This window comes from Acanthopagrus latus, chromosome 7 (assembly GCF_904848185.1).
Source record: "Acanthopagrus latus isolate v.2019 chromosome 7, fAcaLat1.1, whole genome shotgun sequence".
In the NCBI taxonomy this organism is placed as follows: domain Eukaryota; kingdom Metazoa; phylum Chordata; class Actinopteri; order Spariformes; family Sparidae; genus Acanthopagrus; species Acanthopagrus latus.
In genome coordinates, this window is record NC_051045.1 from 8,245,620 (window position 1) to 8,267,495 (window position 21,876).

A 21,876-nucleotide genomic window follows, 5' to 3' on the forward strand; every position below is an offset into this window, starting at 1 on the left:
TGGGGTGGAAAACATTTGCTTTGGTTTATCAGAACAATCCGCGGTCCGCTCACCGATCATGTGGATGGTGGTCCGTCCAGGCCGCGTCCCGGGATGTTGTTGGATGGTGTCGTAGAAAGTGGCCTGACACAGCTGAATGGCAGTCACACTGACCCAGAGGCACAGGCAGAGCAGCCAGGACATGACAGGACACATCTGCTAAGGACCAGCAGAGGTGGAGTCAAAAAAAAGAACCAAAAAAAACCCCATCATGTTCCTCAACCTATGACCTCAACACACTTACGCAGTCGTGAGCAAGACAGAATTAATAAAAGCATTTCAAGACTTGTACAGGGTCTGTGATTGGCCTCGTCAGCAAAGTCTTTTAGTCATCGGCATTTATCATTAGCATGATTATATAAGTATGAGTTCTTCACTGTTTCGTCTTCCTAGTTTGCCCTGTCTTGTCCCTGAGCCACACTGCTGCAAATGTGGAGTGATCCCTGGGGAGTTTTTCCCATGCAGCAGAGATTTCCCCTGACAGGCTGACTCCCTTCAACTCCTGAGCTGTGCTCCTGCCTCAAAACCAGAATTCAAACTTAAAGAAAGATACGATTTTTTTTTTTTTTTTTTTTGGAGCAGCTGGCTGCCAAGTCTTTTCTGTATCTGTCAGAATAATGTGACAGTGACACAGCAGTAATAGGAATCAAAAGCCCTGTAATGTTTCACCACGCTGTTTGGATAAGAAAAAAAAAAAGAAAACTGAACAACAGCGAGGAATGCTCCTGGTCATAGGAGAAGAGTGGCTGTGAGGGAAATCTATGAAGGGGAAAATGGAAAATGTTTCAGCCCTGGCATCGTTTCACAACAGTTTTATTCGCAGAAGCAAACTGCCAACAAGCATTAGATTATTAATTATCTTTTCCAAGGCATTCATTCATAACATAGTCCAATTATCACATTAATGAGGGACATTTTAATGTAATTCTTTCTGGTATGATGAGTTCAATATCACACTGAATGAAACAAACTTTTAAAAACCTCACCAAGGAAAATGTGTGCGTGCATTGCTAGGGTCACAAATGGTTAAGGTTAGAAATGAAGTGGATTCTGCTCGGTGAAGAACACTTTTCAGTCCTCTCACATTTGTGAAATACTTCAGATTAAGGTAAATGGCTGAATGGTTAAGTAAATAAAATCATATTGAACAGAATAAAAAGGCATTTTGTTTATCTGATACAGACTATAATGATGTGTGCACATTATTTTTTAACCATCCACATTTAAATCCAAACTGAAATTCACAGTGAATGTAGTGATTTTCTAGTCTTCATGCAGAAAAAAAGCTAAATCTCCTCACAATGACATGATTCATTTTTTTTCCGCACACAGTAGAAAAGAGGAAAAAAAAAATCTTACCTGAGCAACCCAACAAAGAGTATATAAATATCTCAACAGAGTGACATAAATCCATCCATAACACTGCTCATGTTGATCCCATCCAATAACTCTGAATTTTAGCTCGAGGAGGGAACTCCGCTGACTCTGCCTCCCTTTGCTCCACACTTTGATGGCAACAGTCCGGTGATTCAGAAATGACCGTCAAGCCGGAGTCAGGAAATAGATTTACAGCTCTTTCAATTCCACCTTTGAAATATCACTGCCTCCCCTTGAGGAGCTGCTCCCACTAACACTGAATTCATTTGCCCCTTCGCGTTTATAGGCACGTGCGGAGTGCTCCTTAATTAACTGTAGTGGAATCTCTTCTTTCACCGTCTGCATCCTTCCAGTGAGAGGCAGCCTCTGAGCAGCGGCTCTCGCTGAGTCCCCCCTCAGCGAGCTCTAAGAAACAAATGTTCCCGTGCAGCCGGGCTGAGTGTAAAGACTGTATCACATGTCTTAAAGCTAGACTGCCTCTGGATCAGATGGCATGGTGGTGCTGCACCTGATTATATGCCTCTTCTGACAAATGCAAATCAGTGGAGAAACTGGCACCACTCGTGTTGCTGTGACCACATGATTAATAATTATTTACATTTAGAATGGATTCCTCTTCTCCGGAGGCAACATCCCCTTTTATTCCCTCTCCTTTTTTTTCTTGGTTGTCAATTTCTTCTCTGCCCTACATAAGGTTGAGATTATACCTTTTTTTTTTTTCTTTTTTTTTTAAGATTTCCAAGAAACTTAACAAGAAAAAGTCAAGATGTTATATCACCAGATACGAACAAGTGAGACAAGGGCAGGAAAGAAGTAAACTTTCAGACCTTCGCGTACCTTGGTGTTAGAGGAGAGCGCATAAAAGAAGATTAGGTAAGAACATGTTTTCACAAGCAGAGCAGAAAGGAAAATTGAAAGCGGATTGTGTTGAGAAGTAATAATGTCCATTCAGCTCAAGGTAATCTTCACCCACAGTGGGGGAGCTCTTCAGTCGATGATGGAGACGTAATGGTGATGGAAGCAAAGGCAATGGAGGTGAGCTCTGTTTCTGGCGCAAATCAGCATTGATCTGCACGTGTGGGAAAACGCTACATCCTCTCTGTTCCCCCCACCACCGTCACTGTACATGGTGAGCTCTTTTTGCATTGTGTCTGGATTTTTTTTTTTTTTTTTATCACTGCATGCAGAACATGCCCAAGGCCTGCAGCTCTCGTTGCCATCTCTACAGCATAAAGACTTCACATCTTATTTTGATGCTTGCTCAGGAAAGACAGGGTGCATTCCCAGTTCAGGGAGGAGTGAGAAATACCCAGAGTGAGAGGGAACAGCAAGAAACTGCTTGAGAAAGTAGGCTCGCGACAACACGGCATTAATGTCTGAGGCTTTGGCAGAGTCGACCCTGTGCAGAGGGGATTTGGGACGTATAGGAGGAAGCCAAATACCATAAATTGCTGAGTTGTTCTGTGCAAAAGAATAGTTTTGGAAGACGGGGCGCTGGTTAAGTGTTCATAAAGGAACTTCCCGTGTTGACACTATGTAGGATTCTTTGAGCACAGGGTCGGTCTTGTATCCCAAACACAGAGCCTTGATATCAATATCATTGATCTTTAGTGATCTGCATTTTCACAGCACTGAGATCAGGATTTCTATGTCAAATTGGGAATTCAACGGCAGTACAGACATCTGGATGTCATATGTGTTTGGGGTGTCATCGATACCAATGTTGATGAAAATGATGACATTTAAAAATGAATTATTGATATCATCTTACTTGTACACATCGGATATTATGTTGGTGTAAGTAATCCAGCAGCTCCCGAATCATGTCTGTTTCTTTTCTTTAACGCATTGTCATAGAAGTTGGCGGTTGTGCATCTTAACACTGACTGCGACCCATTTAGAAATGTAGACAATACAGAAACTAGCTAGCTACTGACACAGTGTGTGGCTGCTAATGAGGATATGAGAAGCTGAAGTGAAAGGCTGTACCTGCAGTGCAGATGGATCACGCAATAATGTCAATATTGTGACTTCTTTTAACTAGAACAAACATGTAGCAAAAATCTGATATCAAGACAGCCATAACACAGACCATTTTGACATTTCTACAAAAGGTGTCATATCACGTTCACAGTCATGAGCTGACTTTCATATCAGGAGGTGGGGGAGATGGTGGAGTTTCAACATTTGTAAGTGTGACACCACTGGATACTTTTGAGGATACCTCAGGACAATTTCTAGCCATGTTTGTGCTGACAAAACTGATATTTCAAGCCAGAGCAAGATGTTTTCCTAGCTGGAACCTAGTAGTTTTTGTGCCAAAATATAACCATACCACAAGCACAGTGTGTGAAATGTAAGGTTGCAAAAATCTGTGATTTGCTGAAAATGCATTGCCAACATTTATTCTGGCAGTTGGATTGGCACAGGAACAGAGTGAGAGTGTTTGTGTATCAAGACAGGGTTTTTTCTTTTTTCTTTCTTTTTTTTTTTCCCTGGCGTTGATCCTATTGAAGCTTGTGCTGACACGCAAACCAACTCAGCATCGGTAGTGATGAGAATTTAAGAATCAAGCCGCCTCATCCCTACTGGGTACCAACCTATAGCCTCTATGAATGGCCAGATTACAGCTTGTTACGCTTGTAATGAAGAAAGACACAATTAAACAGAAAATAAAGCCACTGGGAAACAAATGACTGTGAAAAACTTGAAAGAGATTGGAACGCGGTGAAGTGCTGTCAAGGTTCATTGCTGCTTGTTCAGAAATAATGAGCCTTTTTTTTCCTATCTTTTGGGGAAATGATAAATGTTGTCGCCTGATGAAGCCATGTCATCCCAGAATTCAGTCTTGCATGATCTCCCAGCGCATGGAAAAAAGTTACATTGATTTCACCTGTCTTTAAAGGTTAAATCTGATGTAATATACTATATTCCTCATATTTTTCTTGTTGCAAACAAATCTCATGAAAAGACCAAAACAGTCAGTAGCACTCCACCCAGTGATTCCAATCCCAGTGTGTAGAAACAACAGTTAACGATGTGACATCTATGTACTGTGTTGAAGAGATGTCTACTTAAGTTATCATGCTAACCAGCTAGCCACGGCCTGTCCTGTCTCATTATACCACACTGTACCTGCAAGAGCCCCCGTAGCTCTAGCTGGCTGATATATGCTAGCCGTTAGTAGTTAATAGATGAACAAAATAAACGTCATGTCACAAGAAATAAAAAGGTCATATATCTGTCTTTTTCTGAACTAAGACAAACTTAACTTAGCGCAAAAAACATTCTTCATTTGAACTCGACATACACGAAATAAAACTCACTAACACTCACGCTTGGATTCATTCAACGTGTGATCCGAGATAACCTTCTGTGGTCACCTGCTCCTAGGCTAAATGGGCTAACTGAGCCGTTAGCAGTAACGCTGGCTAATTTAGTGGACACCAGTCACTCCATCATTGGCGCATTTTATGTGATGTCAGTAATACATTTCAATGAAACATTTCTGTAAACATAAATGTTTTTCAGTCTCGACAAGAGCAACAAGGGAAAGTGAGACAGACACTTTCTTTGTAAATACTAAAGCATACTGAACTCTGTCAAGGTTGAGTGTTCTTTCCTGTGATACCCTCATACTTTCCAGTCCGAAAAAGGTATTAAATTAAATTTTTTTCACAGATCCGAGTTTCAGTGACTCATAATCACTCAGCTCAGCTTGAAAAATAATTCTGAATGCAAACAATTGCCCCAGACTGAACATATATAATTTTTGCAGCTCAACAAATCAATCATAAAGAGTTTTTTTTCCCTGACCTGCAGACCACCCGTTTCTGTCTGAAGAACGTTCATGCACTGCTGATTCAATGGAGTCCTCCGTGAGAGGTTCTGACGGCTGCTCTCTGAAAAGTAACCCTGGAAAAGAGGACAAGTTTTTTTGTAAGAATGTTCACATGAGTTGTCTCCTAAATCTAAAAAAGGGTCGGTACAGATATGGCCGAGAAGCAGTCAGCACATAAGCTCCCACGGGCATTTTGACCTGAACGGTACATACATACAGTGACGAGATTCTCAGGGACACGTCCGAAGCATTGTGCTCCCTCTTACATCTGCCGCTGAGACAATACAAGTCATGTATTTTACAAATAATGGCAGCAAATATGGGTCTGCTCTTAACGCCTGTCTGATTCCATGTCAATTTCCTTTTCCAAATGGCATGCCCACAAGATAAGGTGTCGGTTGCTACTTTTATGCAGAGGGTGGCTAAGCAGAGCAAAAATGCCAATAAATTGTTGTGTTTTGCTCGGGGTGGAGGAGCCGGGGACGTCTCTGGAAGAGCTATGGTCCAGTTTTCTATTTGGCTTTCCCCTCAGCTGTGCCTCCTCTTGTCGTAACAGGGATCACTAAACGTTTAGCCGCCCTAAAAAACATGTGACATTTGAAGATGATATCACTGTTGATTACAACGACTCCAACTCCCGGAGGGCCTGTTTGTAATAGACATAGGGAACATGTCATACTGTAGATCATGTCATGCATCCCCACGCAATGCCTTATGAACTGTAAAGAAGAGGAAGAAGAAGAAGAAGAAGCAGGAGGAGTTCTTCATGGATAAAAGTCATATATTTCTACAGGCATTCCCGCTATAATATCATGAAAACCGTCACGATCGCTCCCGGTTCACACGTGCTGTTTGGATCCAAAAGCCGAGACGCCAAAAGACAAGTGGTGTGAACGCGGCTTTGAAGCTTCGACAATAGAGGAAGATATTATCTGGCTGTTGGTTTAACAACTCATATCTTTTCATGGAGATCAATAAATCACTGCCAGCAAATTACTTACAGTGGAGTAGTGAGGGATGCCTTTCAAGTGATTCATTTGCATTTTCATTGAGTGTTTTTGTTTTTCTGAAGCATTCTCGGCTCCCTTTCTGGAAAGGTCAATGGGAAACGGTTGGTGTCTACTTTATCTGCATGAGCCAACCCTCAAGTTCAGCCAAGTAAGAAATAAGATTATCTTTATAGAAGGGAGTGTGAGAATCTGGCCTTTGAATCTTATTTCGGGAGAGTATTAACGTCTTAGTGGCTAGAATCAGCCCAAACTGCTATTAAAATCTCGAGTTTTCAATCTGCCGGGCCCCTTCACGTTTAATGGAAATTGAGTGTCTCACCTTTTTCTCTTACATCCGTCGATCTTAACATTTAATAGATTCTTTTAAGGATATTAATCTTTTCCATTATATCTTTGTTGTGGATAAGAGTGAGGCATATTCCTCTCAGGCGAAACAACTCATTAGCTTCCCAGACACAAACCTCTCCACGCCTGAGGTGTGATATGAGAAAGCTAAGGTGAAAAAAGCAGAATAAGAAATCCACCAGTCCTTGCAGACGTAAGGCACGCCTTAGCTCTGTTATTCTTTCTTAAAGCGTATAATTAATCGCTGGCAATGCCTTTTTTTTCCTCTGTTATTTCCCGAGTCCGATTGACATTTACTGAGAGCTACACTATTTGATCCCGCCATTAAGTCAAATGTCATTGCATGCGCGTTATGAGGCTTTTCAAATTAACAAAGAGAACTAGGGGTATTGCGGTGTCAGGTGGAGGAAAAAAATAGAGCCGGCACGCAGACATTTCAACATAAGTAGCCATTCTTTTAGCCCAAACTGCTGATGACAGTCTCCAGAGAGAGCAGATGCTGTTGCCTTCTGGCTCGGCTTCACCGTTCCATTCCAGTAACTGCCTCTGTGCCTCCTGAGATTTGCTACTGTAAAACCTGCTCTCTCTCCCCCTCTCTCTCTCATGGCAACCAGGTGAAGAAAAAACATTAATACAATAGGTGGCTTTAAAAATAAAATGTCATCACCCATCAGCAGTTATCTGCTTTAAGTTTGCAGGGCTGTGTTAATAATTGAGATCGAGTGTACAATATATGTCAAGCTGATGTAGGTGTCTTTCATTTTCTGCCCTTGAATCAGATGTGAAAACATTAAACGGGGAGATTACAGCTTCTTTGAGGGATTCTTTTTTTTTTTTTTTTTTAAAAAAAAAGGAGGAAGACATTTTCTCCCTAAAGTCATACAATCAATCATTTCCATCGCTGTAATGTGTCCCCCTCAGCTCGCATGACTGACGCGGTGCATTGAAGTCATGTTGGCTCCCATCACGACACGACAACCACCCCCCACCAAAAAAAGGATGCGTATGTTTGCGTAATTGAACTTGCTAGCCCTCCTCTGATGCCTGCATTGGTCTCCTGAGATGAAACCACATTTGCCCTTCAGATGTTTACATTAGCACCTGAACGGCATGAACATAATGATTTGGTCATGTCCCTGTAACAGCCATATGTTACACATCGTGGATGCACACACCCGATCAGACTGGTGCTGGACGAGTTGTGTCTGGGGCTGAGATGCATTAACACATCCTCCAGGAATGAAGTGAGAAAACTGCGTTCACACGAGGACAGAAAAAGGGTTATGTGCTATCTTTTGTGATATCAGGTGGCTGTTACAGCAATGTTAGGATGCACGATTTCAGGAAGAAGTCGGTGTGAGACATGTCAAATCTCTGCCGGTCTCCTTGGCGGACTTAAAGGGATTCAGGAGATATCCCAGTCTAACCCCCTTGACAAGGTCAGAGTGCCTCATGCAACCTTTTGTGGAAAGCACTCAGCACAACAAATGGACTCTAAACTGTTTGATACCTGCTGGTTGCACTCTAAAGGCAGCTCGCTGGAGTTGATTATGGAGACCCACCCCGGCACTCTCCATCCCAGTATTTGTTCTGGGCCACTGCTGACTGGATATGACTTGGAACAGCTGGAGGTGCCTCAGTGGAAGAGGTCAGCTAAAAGCCTTTCTATAAGTGATGATGCAATTTCTGTTATGTGACGGTTGGCTGACCAAAAATTAATAAACGGTACAGTATGACACGACGCTGCTACAGAGGAGAAGGACATCCCGTCGTCTCTGACCGTGAGGACCGCACGATGCTTCTTCGCTCAAGGGGATATCCAAGAACAAACTGTACTTAAAGTCAAACTAAGATTTAAGTTCATGTATTAAAAAGTTTTCTAATAAATCCATAAATTTACCCTCAGTATTTGTCTTGACTTATGCACATTGGTACCTCAGAGAGGAAGCCAAGTTTTATGTATTTTTCTGCAGTGTTCCCCTGGAGCGGGGATCATTTGGTGCTAACTGGATGTGTTTATAGGAAGTAAGTTGTTAAAAGTAATTACTAATATAGGTTAGCTAGGAGCAATTAACTTAATTTTTTAGAACTGGTTACGCTGCTCAGCCTTGCTTATTATTCTGCTCCTTATCCACTTACAGTATTGCCACCAAAAATTCCTTGAAGCCCACAAGGTTTTTTTTTTTTTGCCCACAGAGGCACCACTATAAATCCATTGACAGGACACCTGACACCACAAACAAGGTCGATTATCAGTCTATTATGAAATTTGGATTTATATTGTAATGTGTCCTTCAGCTGGAATAAACCAAGAGTGGCTTACCTCTGGTTTAGCCCCTCTGCTAATTTGAGGAAATAAAACAATTTATTGGCACAGCGCAGTTAGACTTCCCAAATGTTATAAAACTTATGGGATGACTTATGGGCCGGTGTCCACCAAGTGTAGTATTAAATAAACAGTTTGGCCGCTATGTCACACTGGCTTCGAAGGCTGTAGTTGTTCCTCATTTGACTGGATAGCCGCCATCTTTGCATCCGGTCGGCTCACTAGCTCAAATGTATACATTCATGGTGGAAGCTAGTTAGCCTCGCTTAGTGACTTTACCTTTCTAATTGGTATACACACTTAACAGCATGATGGGTAATCCAAAATATTGAATCACATAAAACAGACAGATGTCTCAAAGTTACAGTTTGACATGAAAAAAGAGAAAAGAATCACTCTCATATCTTAACAGTAAATATGAAGCTGTCTAGCTTTGCTTAGCTTAGCACAGAGGCTTGAAATCTGTCTAAAATCACAACATTTTTTTTAACTTTTTGTACTAACTTGCAGGCTAACTTCCCCTGGATCCAGTCTTTAGGCAAGCTGTCAGCGAGAGTCTCCTATGAGAGCGGTGTTGGTCTTCTCACATAATTTTCAAACCATTCATCTAACATGACTTTCCTAAATATGTGAGGGACCTCTCAACTTTGCAGTAGATGTCTGGTTTGAAGTAGAAGGTGGTGGAAGTAAAAGAGTTGCTGGAAATCTTTTCCATAATATTTCCCAACCTGTTCGAGTGAATTTCTTCTCACCATTACTGCGTTCACAATTTCTGCCCACCTCCACAGGCATAATAGGAAAATAGCTAATATGAAAAACTGAAATTGTATTCTTTCCTCTGTAAAGAGAGATGATTGCATATCAAGTTGGCTGGTTGAAGCACCTCCTGTGTATGACTCCTGTGTGGTGGGAGAGGAGGCATTTTTCTTCCAACCAATGGAAGAGTAAGTCAGGTTTATGACTATGGGGAGCAGAGGGTGGCCTTTATTTCCCTGAGAAGAGTCATTATTATTGCCCTGCAAATTTATGGCTTGCTTCAAGAGAGAACCTACCAGCAGAGTGCCTGTCATTTCTCTTACTATCTTATGCATTATTGATAAGTCTATGGTCCCATCATCCATTGTGTGCTATTGCCATAACTCAACAGCGGAAAACAACATATACAGTAAACTGTAGGTGTGTAGCATGAGTCTCTCTTTTGTTCTCTCTACTGTATTTCACGAGGACTTTCACCGGTTAAACAGAAGTTACAACAATAATGGACACAGTATCAACAAGTTTGACCCTTTTTTTAAAAGACAATGCTTCTGCTTGTCTTGTGATACATCATGATGTTCAGCATTCATGGCTGGGAAAGAGACACACTTCAGAGAATGATTCCCTTGCAGAAAAAAAATGAAATAAAATAATTGGCTTATCAAATTAAAATCAGTGTCACAGACCCGTTTACTCAGGTCTGACTGAATAGATGTGGGCTGTAATGAGCATGCTAATCCACAGCAAGAAGTAAGCTCCGGATCAGGCACAAGGGGACAAGAGCGGCACAAAAAAACAAGAAAAAAAAGTGTTCATTAAAGCATCTCTTTGAATTATAAAGAAATGAGACATTTAAAATCTGATGCTTTGCAAGGAAACAGCTGCTGTAGCGGGGCTGGGGCGAAAGTAACGCATCACATGACAATCGCCAGAACTACTGACTAATTGAGGCAGTCTGCTTCAATTAATATGCCCTGATAAATGGTTGCTATTAGTGATATGCTCAGCAGTCTCACGGGGCGATAATTAGATCATCATGTTGTTGAAAGATAATAAGGATCAGCCTCGTGCAACAAAGGATACCCTCCTTTGACTCTGTCCTTCACCTGTCCGTGAACGCAGCCACTGCAGTTCAAAGAGAAGACGAGAAGAAGAAGAAGAAAAAAGCAGAAAATCCAAGCTCAGACATCTTTCATTCTCTCTTAGGGACACAGTTGGTCTGTGTGTGGATGGATGTGCACAAAATGTGGCTGCATGTATAGGCTGCAAGTGTAAACCGCACAAATCACACATCCCAACACTAAACAAGTTAATCAGCGATGTTTTATTTGACACCTCCCACATGTGCTACCTCTTTCTCTGTGTCTCTTTCCTCCTGAGCTCCTCTCACTGAAGGACCCTTCAGACCAGCAGCAATCATCCTATTTAGACAGCTGAGAGGGCTGCCTTTTGAAACATTGTGTATTGTGCAAAGCCGCCGGTGTTTGCAATCATGCTCTTCACTCCGTGCTGATGAGGTTAATTTCAGTCTTTTGTGTATGTTTTTGCCTATTCGTTTGTTTATGTAAGCAGTTTAATTCAGCTGCAAAAAAAAGACAAGTCTTTTAATTTTAAACTGTCAACCTCCAGCGTGTTTTCTAATTTGCCTCAAAAAAAACACACATTTATCACATTTGTCTTGTTTGGAATTTGGGTTTTTATGCTCCTTTGTTGCCAAAGGATGCTGTATGAATCAGCCTTTAAATAATTTTTACATATCACACGCACCTTATTAGATATTTTTATTTGCTCTCCTCTTCATTCGATTGTAAAAATGTGTCTGCGTGACATATTTGAGGCTGCGCGCGTGGTTATGCATCCTGAGCTGCAACAGTGAAGGAAGATAAAGACTTAACAAATTTGTTTATTAGGTTCCCACTTTCTGAAGCTTAGCCAATCCATCAACACTGAACGACCTTATGAATATATTACAATACATTAAAGCTGATTGGCTGCACAGGAGTCAGTTTGTGAGTTATGTTGTTTGTCACATTGTTGCATTAGCTCTTCTCCTCTGCAAACATAGGTGCTGCTGCAGCTGTTCACTCAAATCGCTTGAAAAATCTATGTCAAATGATTCTTTGAGGTGTAATTTTCTACATGGAGGGAATAGGGAAGGAAAATAATTATTAATTCTCAGTTCAGGCTTCAGTGGAGCCTACACACATATTGCAAAACCAACAAATACTTGATAACCAAATGCAATTTTAAGCATTTTTAAGGTTGATCATTGATTTGTCCTGCCTGGCATGAAGCAGAGGACTGGAATGATTTGAGAGGAGGGGGGAAACCAAACAAAAACTGCAGAGTTGTTGAAGTGATGTGGACTGAGACTAGTTTGAGGACAGGAAGCTACTTTAGCAGACCTATACATATTTATACATAAACAGTTCTCATTAATAATTGAAGGACAGCCAAAGTGCAACAAAACCAAACGAGCTGGCTGGAAACGAAAAGCAGCCCGTGTCCAGCATCCCGTTGACCCAGCCATCTAACATAATCTGCTCGCTTCATCCTTGTCAACCAGTAACAACTATGACCACTAGGTGGTTTTGTTACTTTAATGCAAATATGGGAGAAAGGTCCAATAACATCCAGCTGCAATATGGATGTAAAGGATGTTAAAGGAGGCTGATCTTCCAAATATGGTTCCTGCAGCGTTCCTCGGCCAAAAACTACGTATTCATGTTCATAAAGATTGTAGCCAAGTGTTATAAATCGCACCTATGTTTATAAAGATGAAAAAATAAGGCAGACTTTATTCCACTCACAACTGCAGCACTTACAGACACGTTCTGTTTTTGTACCTTTCACAATAAAAGCCCTAGACAATATATGTAGTAACAGCCCAGTGGGGGGAACTACGGAAGAGCCACTCAATAGAAAAAATTGCAATATCAACCTTTGTTTATATTTTTAAGATAGGTTAGCACAAATCATAGTCCATCAAATTATTTTGTTTTCCTTAGCCATCTTTGTTAGCATAATTCATTGATTAAGAAGAAGAGTAACATCAAGACATACTTTATTAACCCATCTCAGGAAATCAATTTTCTTTTTGATTAAACCGCGTTATTTGCAGTGAAAGTCATATATTGATGTGCTTCTTTGCCTCATAATTGCTAAAAATTGCTGCCTTTAATTACATTCTCAATTTATTTTTCAGCTGTCGTATAGTCTGCAAAACACCTGCCGTAACAGGATGTTTTTATAAATGTCGCCAAAGCATCTATATGCTTGAAATAAGACCACTGTAAATAGCATTTTCAGCTGCTGTAGATGCTGAATTTGGACAGCAGGGGGTTGCAGTTTCACCTTCTCTTGGAGCAGTGCGCTTGCTGAGAGGCAAAGGGTGGACTGGGAAAATACAGCAAGTAAACACAACATGCTATTTTGCCGGTAATGGCTGCTGCTGCTATCGACGGTGAGAAAACGTATAAATAATGCTACGTTTTGTTGAAATATTTAACAGGATACCAAGACGTGTGTTCCTTTGTGTATGAAGTACAAAACATTATGTGTGGATCACCAGAGCTTCATAGGCTGGAAACCGATGGCAGTTCTTGATCTGTCTGTTGAACTGAAGAGGCTCCTCAGTTAGAACTGTTAGCTCTAGTGCTGGGAATTCACAGGAAAAGAGTGTATGTGTATATTTTTCTTTACTCCCTCCCAGAAAGGGGGCACTTTCACTGTAGTTGTACAGTTTTTTTTGTCGTTGTTGTTGCTTTGAACCGCACCAGTTTATTTTGTAAAGTGCAAATCAGTGGGACTCAGTGGGTTTTATTCTACTTTATTTTGTTTTTCTTTCCATAAGAAATAAACCCTCAAGTTCGGGAAGACAATGAAAGGAACCCATAAAAAGCATACAGGGAGCTGAAGTCCGGTTTGCCCCACGGGACCTTATCTCGGATAAAAATTGTCCGTTATTGAATTGGAGCAAAACAAATTATTTTTTGATCCTGCTTGAGTTGTACCGTGAACTACACATATGATGTCTGTCAATTTAAAAGATAATTTCTCAAGTCAAGAAAGTCGTTATATAAGTAAAATGTCATTCAGTTTTGTGTGAAACCGCTCGGTGAACTACATCGTCTCGCTCAACACAAGTCAGCAACACCAACTTGGCACAGAAAAGGTACAAAAAAAATATGAACATAAAAACGGGTCATATTGACAACTACAGACATGTGAAATAGTTTATTAGTTCTGCAAACTGTTGATATAAAGGTTAATATAAAGCGCTACAATGTTTACGTTTCAGTTTACGCTGACTGCTCAACGAGACCACACTGTGGCTGTGTAGTCCTTATAATCATATATTTTTTATGACAAACTACAACTTTCTCAAGTTTAAAAGACATATTTTAATATGTGTAATTCATGTCACAATTCAGACTGGATCAAACAACTTACACAGTTTTCTGAAATGAGGTTGTCATGAGGTCCACCGGAAGGGGCGTGACGTAGGCTCACTGTGGAAGTCATGACAAGTGATCCATCACGTTAAATGTCTCCGTTTTAAATTCAACTCCACCTGATCCTTCAAAAAGAAGAGGTGAAGAGAGAAATGCAAATAACTGGATAAAACCTGACATCCAGGGCAGTGAAAACATTTGAAAATGCGATGTACAACCCTGAAGCCCGTTCTCTCTCCGTACAAGCCGGCTCTCACGTGTCAGACAGAAAGCTCAATATTTACCATCAGGGAAATATTTTCTATTGGCAAATATGAACCCCTTAACTAGAAATAACTCGTGAAATGCAGTAACAATGGAACCTGCCTGAGGATAAAGAACATGGCAAGGCTCCTCAACCCCTTAGTGCTTTAATTAAGCAGGGGAAAAAAAAACAGGACAGATGAAGAGCAGCTCTACAAGGTCCAGCTCCGGCCGATGCTTCTCTGTGTAAGAGCGCCTCCATTGTGTGATGCCGGATCATTTGAAAACCATACCACCTACACACCTTCATACGAAATCTCAAGGCCCCTTCTTTTGAATTGTCATACCTGTAAAAAATTTCCAATCTACATAGTTTATTACTCATTTCATTATTGCCATTGTTATTATCAGCTGACCTGCCGAAGGCTCGGTTCAAGCCCTTTGCCAGTCGATTAGCTGTACATGTGCGTTATGAAATATCGACTAGAACTTCATTAAAAATAATCTTTAGTTGCGTCTAACAACTCTGCGATGCTATAACTGCAACTTTTGACTTGATCAAGATAAACATAATTATTGCTGTTTTCTTTATGTACGTGTTCTGCCACTGCTCTGCTGTTTCCCGTCGATCTGAGTGGCTTGTTTTTCCGTTTTGAGGATTCTTGTTTTGTCGTCTTTGTTCTGTACATTTTTGTCACTTTTTAATTGTTCCAGACATCTCAAGGTCTGTCGGTTGAAAATTTGCCAGCTGCCTACCACTGGCACGATGAAGGGAAATGTTAATTAGCGTGTGCTGTGCAGAACATTAATGAAATGAAATGAAATGAAACAGAAAATGAAATGAAATGTTGTCCATCAGGAGCAAAGGGAGGGAATGTGGTGCGGTGAAGTTGTAGAGACGGGTCACTAAAATGGTTTAACTCGTAACAAGCATTGCACCCTCACCTTACCTCAACCAATTCCTTCTAACCCAAACCGTGCTCTTTCCAAGGCAATTAACAGGTTCGCTTCATGTGTGAGCCTCGCCGAACCTTTGCAGTTAGAGAAAGAACCATTTTAGTTTTGCACTTTCCACAAATAGATATATATTTGCCCCTCTTGAAAACAAATCCTTGAAAGGACAACAAAGGAGATTTCTCAAGACTCTCAAGAATGCAGCATCATTATCCTCTCTGTGGCCCTCAACCCCCAAACAAACTATCTGTTTTTAAGGAGGATGTAAACATTTGAATTAGGCTCACAATAGACAGCTGTATTTAGTGTATTTTTTTTCAGTGATTTTGTTAAATAGCTGGGCACCACAGATTTTTTTTTAGGTTTTGAATTGCGGTTTAACCAAAATGGCTTTTTAGGGCCAATATTGATTATTAGAAATCAAGGAGAATGAAAACCGATATATTTGGGACCGATATTTACGGGAAATGCCGAATATCGGCCTTGGTAACTGGCCGGGGCAGATAAGCGGTCTACTGCTAATTTTGAATGACTTCCTTTCCACTTGTGTAGCTACTGAAAAGTCATTTAAAACAGTTCATCAACTACACGAAATAAGAAAAAGAAAGAGCTTATTGTGTTCATACATGCTGTGTGCAGCACACAAAGACAGTTTGTATTGTCGTTTCCTTCTAGGAGAATCAATAGGGTCTACTGGAAAGGCATTTTAGTGACTTGTCCATATGGTTTATAGGTTTCAAACTGGCTCCAGGTCTCTTTAGGAAAAGAATGGAAATTTAATCACGCACTTTTGGCGGGCTTAGCGAGGCAGCTGTGACAGTCAACAACCTCGTCATGTCAGCCTGAGACTCAGGAGAGACTGTCCTTGAAACACAAAGAGCGCCTGATGACACTGATTCAATTCAACCAGTGTAGTTCTCGTCCGCGGTATAAAGGCCAGTATTCTAAAAAAGCCTTTTCAGCACAGACAAACGACGATAAAACAACACAGTGTGCTCTGGGTTTTGGAATAAGTCACCAATGCCATGCACAGAGCTTCCATCATCTGCCGCTCCCTGCTCATCAACAATTTTTTGATTCGGGGTAATGATACACTTAATTATTTTTGGATCCGAGCCAGAGATGGGCAGATGACACAATTTGGTGAGAGATTCCCAGTATTACAAGGATCCTGATGTGTAATTACACAGATGTTAGGAGTGGATCAGGTACTGTATGTGGGCTTGCAGTTGATTTGCGCCATCATGTTTCATCCTGCTTTTCATTTTGAGGCAAGGACAAGCTGATACGCCTCAGTTGCTCTTATAATTATTTCTGCTCCTCTCCCTTTTCCATGCCCAGTCTCTCTCTGTCATGCTCTCAGCCTCAACCCAGGGCAGCCAGGGTGTCGATCCCTGAGGACATGATGCTGGAATGCCTATCTCGGGCATCTGCAGATTGGGGATGGGGGCGGAGGGGGAGGGGGTTGGGAACTGTCTTAGATCCAATACAATTTTCCAAATCAAACTGAGGAATTAAATGAAATCTTACAATGTTATCTCTCAGGTCGAATTGGTCGCTCAAGTGTGCTTCGCTGATGGACCGATAACACAGCCCACTTACTTTTTTTTTTTTTTTTTTTTTTTAACCATCCGCATGCCACAGAATGCACAATGTGTAGATGTGAGAGTGCCCCTGCGTAGTTGTACGTCATCCATCCAGCTCTCTTCAATCATAAGAGTTCGCATGGCAGTGTAATTCAGTGTGGTATTCAAATGATAGATTATAATCCGCAGGACAATCCTTGTATTCTTCCTGTAATATGCGCACAACAGGCACCCGCCGTCCCCAGACATGCAGGCTTCAGTGGCTGTCTGTGTTCGCCAGATAAAGAAGAACAATAGTTCTAATAGGCAGCGGAGAGTCTCCACGAGCAGTGTTTCAGACGCACACATTTGTTCTCACAAAGGCTAAATGTATTTTGAGTGGCAGATTAAGGATATTGGTCAGAGGCTCTGCATTGTCAACTGCGAAAAGTGGGGTAAATGTGTGTTGGGATGATAATTCGCACATTCTTCGGCTCCACGGCGGACAATGAAGACACACTGTTCCCCAGTTTGGGGAAATGTGTTTCACAGTTTGTTAATTATGGGTAACATAATCTCATTAAGTCCTTTTGGTTTGCGACTCAATTTCTTTTTACAAGCATTAGTCATGATTGAGTAGTTTAAGAGTTTAAGTTCCTCCATTGTCTGAGTTCAAAAAAATGTCCGTCTTCATAAGGGCTCTGCTTTGTCCCATTTGTATTCCACGAGGAAGCCTGGTGTCCAGCAGAAGCAACAGCACGGTTTGGCTGGTTGAGCGTCTGTAATACCAAACTGTCTTGGCCTGGACACAAACAAACAGAAATTATATTCATATGGCATTCATTCAAATATATCTGAGATGGAGTCTGGTTTTAGAATCCTTTTCAATACAAAACCTCTTATTAATTCTCAGCTCAATACACCAGTGTTGACAGAAGCATTCAGATCCTTTACTTAAAGCTCTAATCAATATTTCATAATAAAGTTAAATCAATGGAAATGTGAAAACACTAACGCAAGTTATTAATCTACAAAGAGTATGATCACCTAAATCGGCAGCTTCCCTCTGCTTCTACGAGCTTTATAGCGAGTGTCGGCTCATTGTTTGGCTGTTAGCTACAACTCCTCTGTTTTGCTTTTCTCTCACTGCTCTCTTAAGGTTTTCAGCTGCGGGCAGCTTTATTAAGAGAACAAGCTTTAAAAAAAAACATTGTTCTCTACCTGCTCAGCAGCAAGTATCGTACAAGTCACAGTCAGCAGACTAGCTGGGAAACATAATGGAGCATTGAGCACCTAAAGAGTTGGTGGAGACCAAACACAGAGCCAAAAGAGTTTCATTATTGGACCTCCAAGACAAAAAATGACCCTTGATCAGCCTGATCACTGGGATATAATGTTACATGCGATATCGCGGTCCGACTATACACTTATATGCCGACTCTTACATCAGATGGTGGAGGGGACGGAGATGGCATTATTACAAGCCAACCAGGTGGGCTGGGTCGAGACAGAAATGAAAAACCAAACCTAGTGATATAACATGACAACGATGCTATGATGATATAACATAACCTACATGATATAAGCCAAGCAATTATGCAGACTTGCCCCTTTCAGAATGTTTTATTATCATATTTTAGCATTATTATAATTATTATTATTATTATTATTATTATTATTATTATTATTATTATTATTATTATTAGGTGCACTTAAGTATAATACAATGAAATGAATGTACTGTTAGGAAGTTTAATTTGGGACTGAAACAATGAATTATTATTCATTAATGTTAAATGAGTTTCAGTGTGTCAGATTGAAGGATTCGCTTCACTCTGTTTCATAATCATTATAAACTGAATATGTTCAGTTTGTTGGACTGTTGGTTGGACAAAACAAGACATGATTAATCCAAAATGATTCAATTGGACACCTTCGGCTGATGGAAAACTGGGACGGCAGTCTTTCTCTGTTTTTTTTTTTTTTGACATTTTTAAAAGCTAAATGAAAAACAATCATAACATTTAAATTCAACTATTCATTAGTTTCAGTGTGGATGGTTTTAATTAGGTAGATCAGTACATTGCAAAGTAACTATAACTATATATAACTATATAGTAAGTTCAATGTAGAGTTCCTCTAACATTTAGTGTACTAGAAGTGTAATGTGGCAGTGCATAAACCCACTGAGGTGTTGCACAAGTGGTGGGGACACAAAAAAAAAACACATTTTGAATGGTCTGCAACATGTGCTGTTTAAGGTGATGTAATGAGGGGGATCATAGGAGGACACAGTAGTCAATTACGGCAGGAGACATATTGCATAATGGAGCGTCAAAATGTATTAAATCCCATTTGTTAGTTAACATTTCGTGGTGCAGGCTATCTGTTTTAGCTCATTTCTAAGTCATTACTCCTTTAAAAAAGTGACGGGGACAAAAACGGTCATTTCAAAAAGTGGTTCCCAGTGTTGAGTAAATGCATTTTGTGCAGCTTACTGCACATTTATCTCTGTACAAATGTCTCCTCAAAATGAACAATAACAAGTATAATCAGTTATCGCCACATTTTGTAGAACACATATCTCTCATCTGGTTCAGGCCCCCCCCCGGGACTGGGGATGGTGAAACTAAATCTTCATCCGTTTTTCCTTCTTGAATAATCAGACGTCAGCTGCTCGTGCTAGAGGAAAAACACATTTGTAAAAAAAAAAGTATCTGTGAAAATACGGGTGATTTTAGTCTACATATCAAGGTGACTTTCATGGATGTTAAGGCAGCTTCGAAGATTATTGATTTTGAGACTAGGGTGCTCTGTGCCTTGTTTTCACCAAATGATCTCAGTAAATCTTGTGTTTCATCAGGGACGACAGTCAGTTAAAGACACACGGCAGGACATGGTGTTTCTAGTCTCGGGGAGGTGTGATTGAGTCCTTGAGAGCTCCTTGGATAAAGTGACATGGCAATTGCTCCTCCGTCTGCGAGAACATGTCAGCATGCCCTGAGTATGTATGTTAGCAGGCCGGGGCTATCGATGTTTATTTTAGACCAGCGATGTGTCATTAATAGCTCCGTCCACAGGGCTGATGAATAAACTCTTAAGTCTCTGGTGCTCGCATGACGTTGCCCTCCCTCGGAGTGTAAACATTGTGAAGACAGATTAGTTCTGCCGCTGTGGTTAAAGGAGATTAGCAGAGATTATTAACAAACATGCTGGATTAAATAGACAGTATCACTCCCTTCTTTGCACACATCCCGACCGTGCGAGTTCTAACAGAACTCGGGTTGCAGCCGCTCAAAATCGGCTGCGTGGCTGAAACATCATGTCTCAGCGCGGCAGCAGTCACAGGGATTGGATGCAGAGCTGCGTGGATTCAATCTTCCTGGTCCCAATTAAAATCAGATTTGCTGACATCAGTCACAGTTCATCACAGTGATTATGCTCAAGCTGTTCACTGAGAAGATGATGGGGTTTACAGGAACTGCCACTTAATTGGAGGTCTTCACTCTCTCACTTTACGTCCACACATTAACCTTTCTTTTCTGGTGCCGTATGTGATACATTCACCACATATCAAAAGAATCAAGTTGAAAACGTTTTAATTTTTTTTCAAAGCAGCTTTAAATTATGTATGAACGCTTCCCTCTACACATTAAAATCACTGAGTCAACATTGACCCAGTTTTGGTTTACCCACTTAAAGATGCATCTACTGACATGATATTATCTGTGTCTGGTCGCAGTTTTACATAGCGTGGATACCCTGGTGAAAATTAACATGTACATCTACAGTTGTCTATGCTTTAAGTTTTTCCAGTTTTTGAAACCTAATAGATGTACTCAACCTTTATTTGTAAGCTATAGTTCACTACTTACCCTTTAAATTGAGATATTGCATTCAAAACACAGGCAGAACTTTAAGACATTGGTGCGTTGTCATAGTTTGTCGGCACTTTACACGTATTATCTACTCTTTCATTGGCCATGTGAATTCACAAATGTAAATGTAATGAAAAATTAGAGCCCATCTTTCTCAATCAAGCCTGTGGGCAGTTTGTTGAAGTTGTCTGATTTCTTTGTGAAGGACTCTGATGGGATTTTCCACGACTTACCAAGCACATTCTCTATACCTCATCTCAGGGCCTCTATCCACGCCGCTAACGGCTAGCGACAGTAGCTAACGTTAATTTACAAATGGAGTGAGCTGACATTAACTAACGACAAGTTTCCTCCACATTACTGACGTTCCACTGAGCCCCTTTAAATGTTTCACTGATAAATCGTTTAGTTGATTAGCTATTATCTAAAATGATAATGTGTGCCTCTTGATTAATTATTTGAGTCATTTTCCTTGTAAAGATGCCAAACATTTCTTGCTTCAAACATCTCAAACATGGTGATTTTTTTTTTCTTTCATAAAATTTTGTTTGTCAGACAAAAAAAGACATTTGAAGATGTCTCAACTCTGAAACTGTGATCAGCATTTGCCTCTTTCGTCCTACATTTTATAAATTAACATAAAAAAACACACACTGGTAGCTCCCTTAAATCCAATTTATTAGCACATTAGTGACGTTTTTCCAGCTAATGCTCTTCTCCAGACTTACATTTAGCAAACCACACAATGAAATTAATCATGTGCAAATTAATCCATGACAAAATAATCACTAGCTGCAACCCAATGTTAAATACTTAACAATTGGCTTAACCATAAAGAAGAGTGAAGTACTTACACATTAAACCATGATAATAACATTCTAATATACTATATAATGGTGTATATATATCATTATTAGTCATACTGAGGTTCCTTGAGAAATGAGTTCTGATATTTGACATACATTTTGCTGGTAATGCCTGCATGCTTTCACTTGAGTAACACTTTTATTGCATTGTATTTTCACAGTGTGGTATTGATGCTTTGACTTCGGCTGACTTTCAGTGTATGCACATCATTTTGTTCAACT

At 40.5% G+C, this 21,876-nt stretch overlaps 2 protein-coding genes across 5 annotated transcripts in view; one reads left to right on the top strand and one right to left on the bottom strand.

Moving 5' to 3' along the window:
* LOC119023320 (chemokine-like protein TAFA-1) overlaps positions 1-9,500 on the bottom strand; it is a 35,652-nt gene extending 26,152 nt beyond the window's left edge. Inside the window, exons 1-3 of one of the 4 annotated variants that reach the window (XM_037105159.1) lie at positions 9,443-9,500; positions 5,233-5,331; positions 54-195 (exon numbers count right to left, since the gene is read on the bottom strand). In XM_037105159.1, the coding sequence (XP_036961054.1) occupies positions 54-195; positions 5,233-5,268 (178 nt within the window). In that variant the 5' untranslated portion in view covers positions 5,269-5,331; positions 9,443-9,500. Of the gene's footprint in view, positions 1-53; positions 199-1,398; positions 1,795-4,752; positions 4,843-5,232; positions 5,332-9,442 lie in introns of those variants that run through there. The other 3 variants (XM_037105160.1, XM_037105161.1, XM_037105162.1) reach the window with 3 other exon arrangements.
* LOC119023317 (calcium-independent phospholipase A2-gamma-like) overlaps positions 1-21,876 on the top strand; it is a 64,320-nt gene that overhangs the window by 21,876 nt on the left and 20,568 nt on the right. The window lies entirely within an intron of this gene.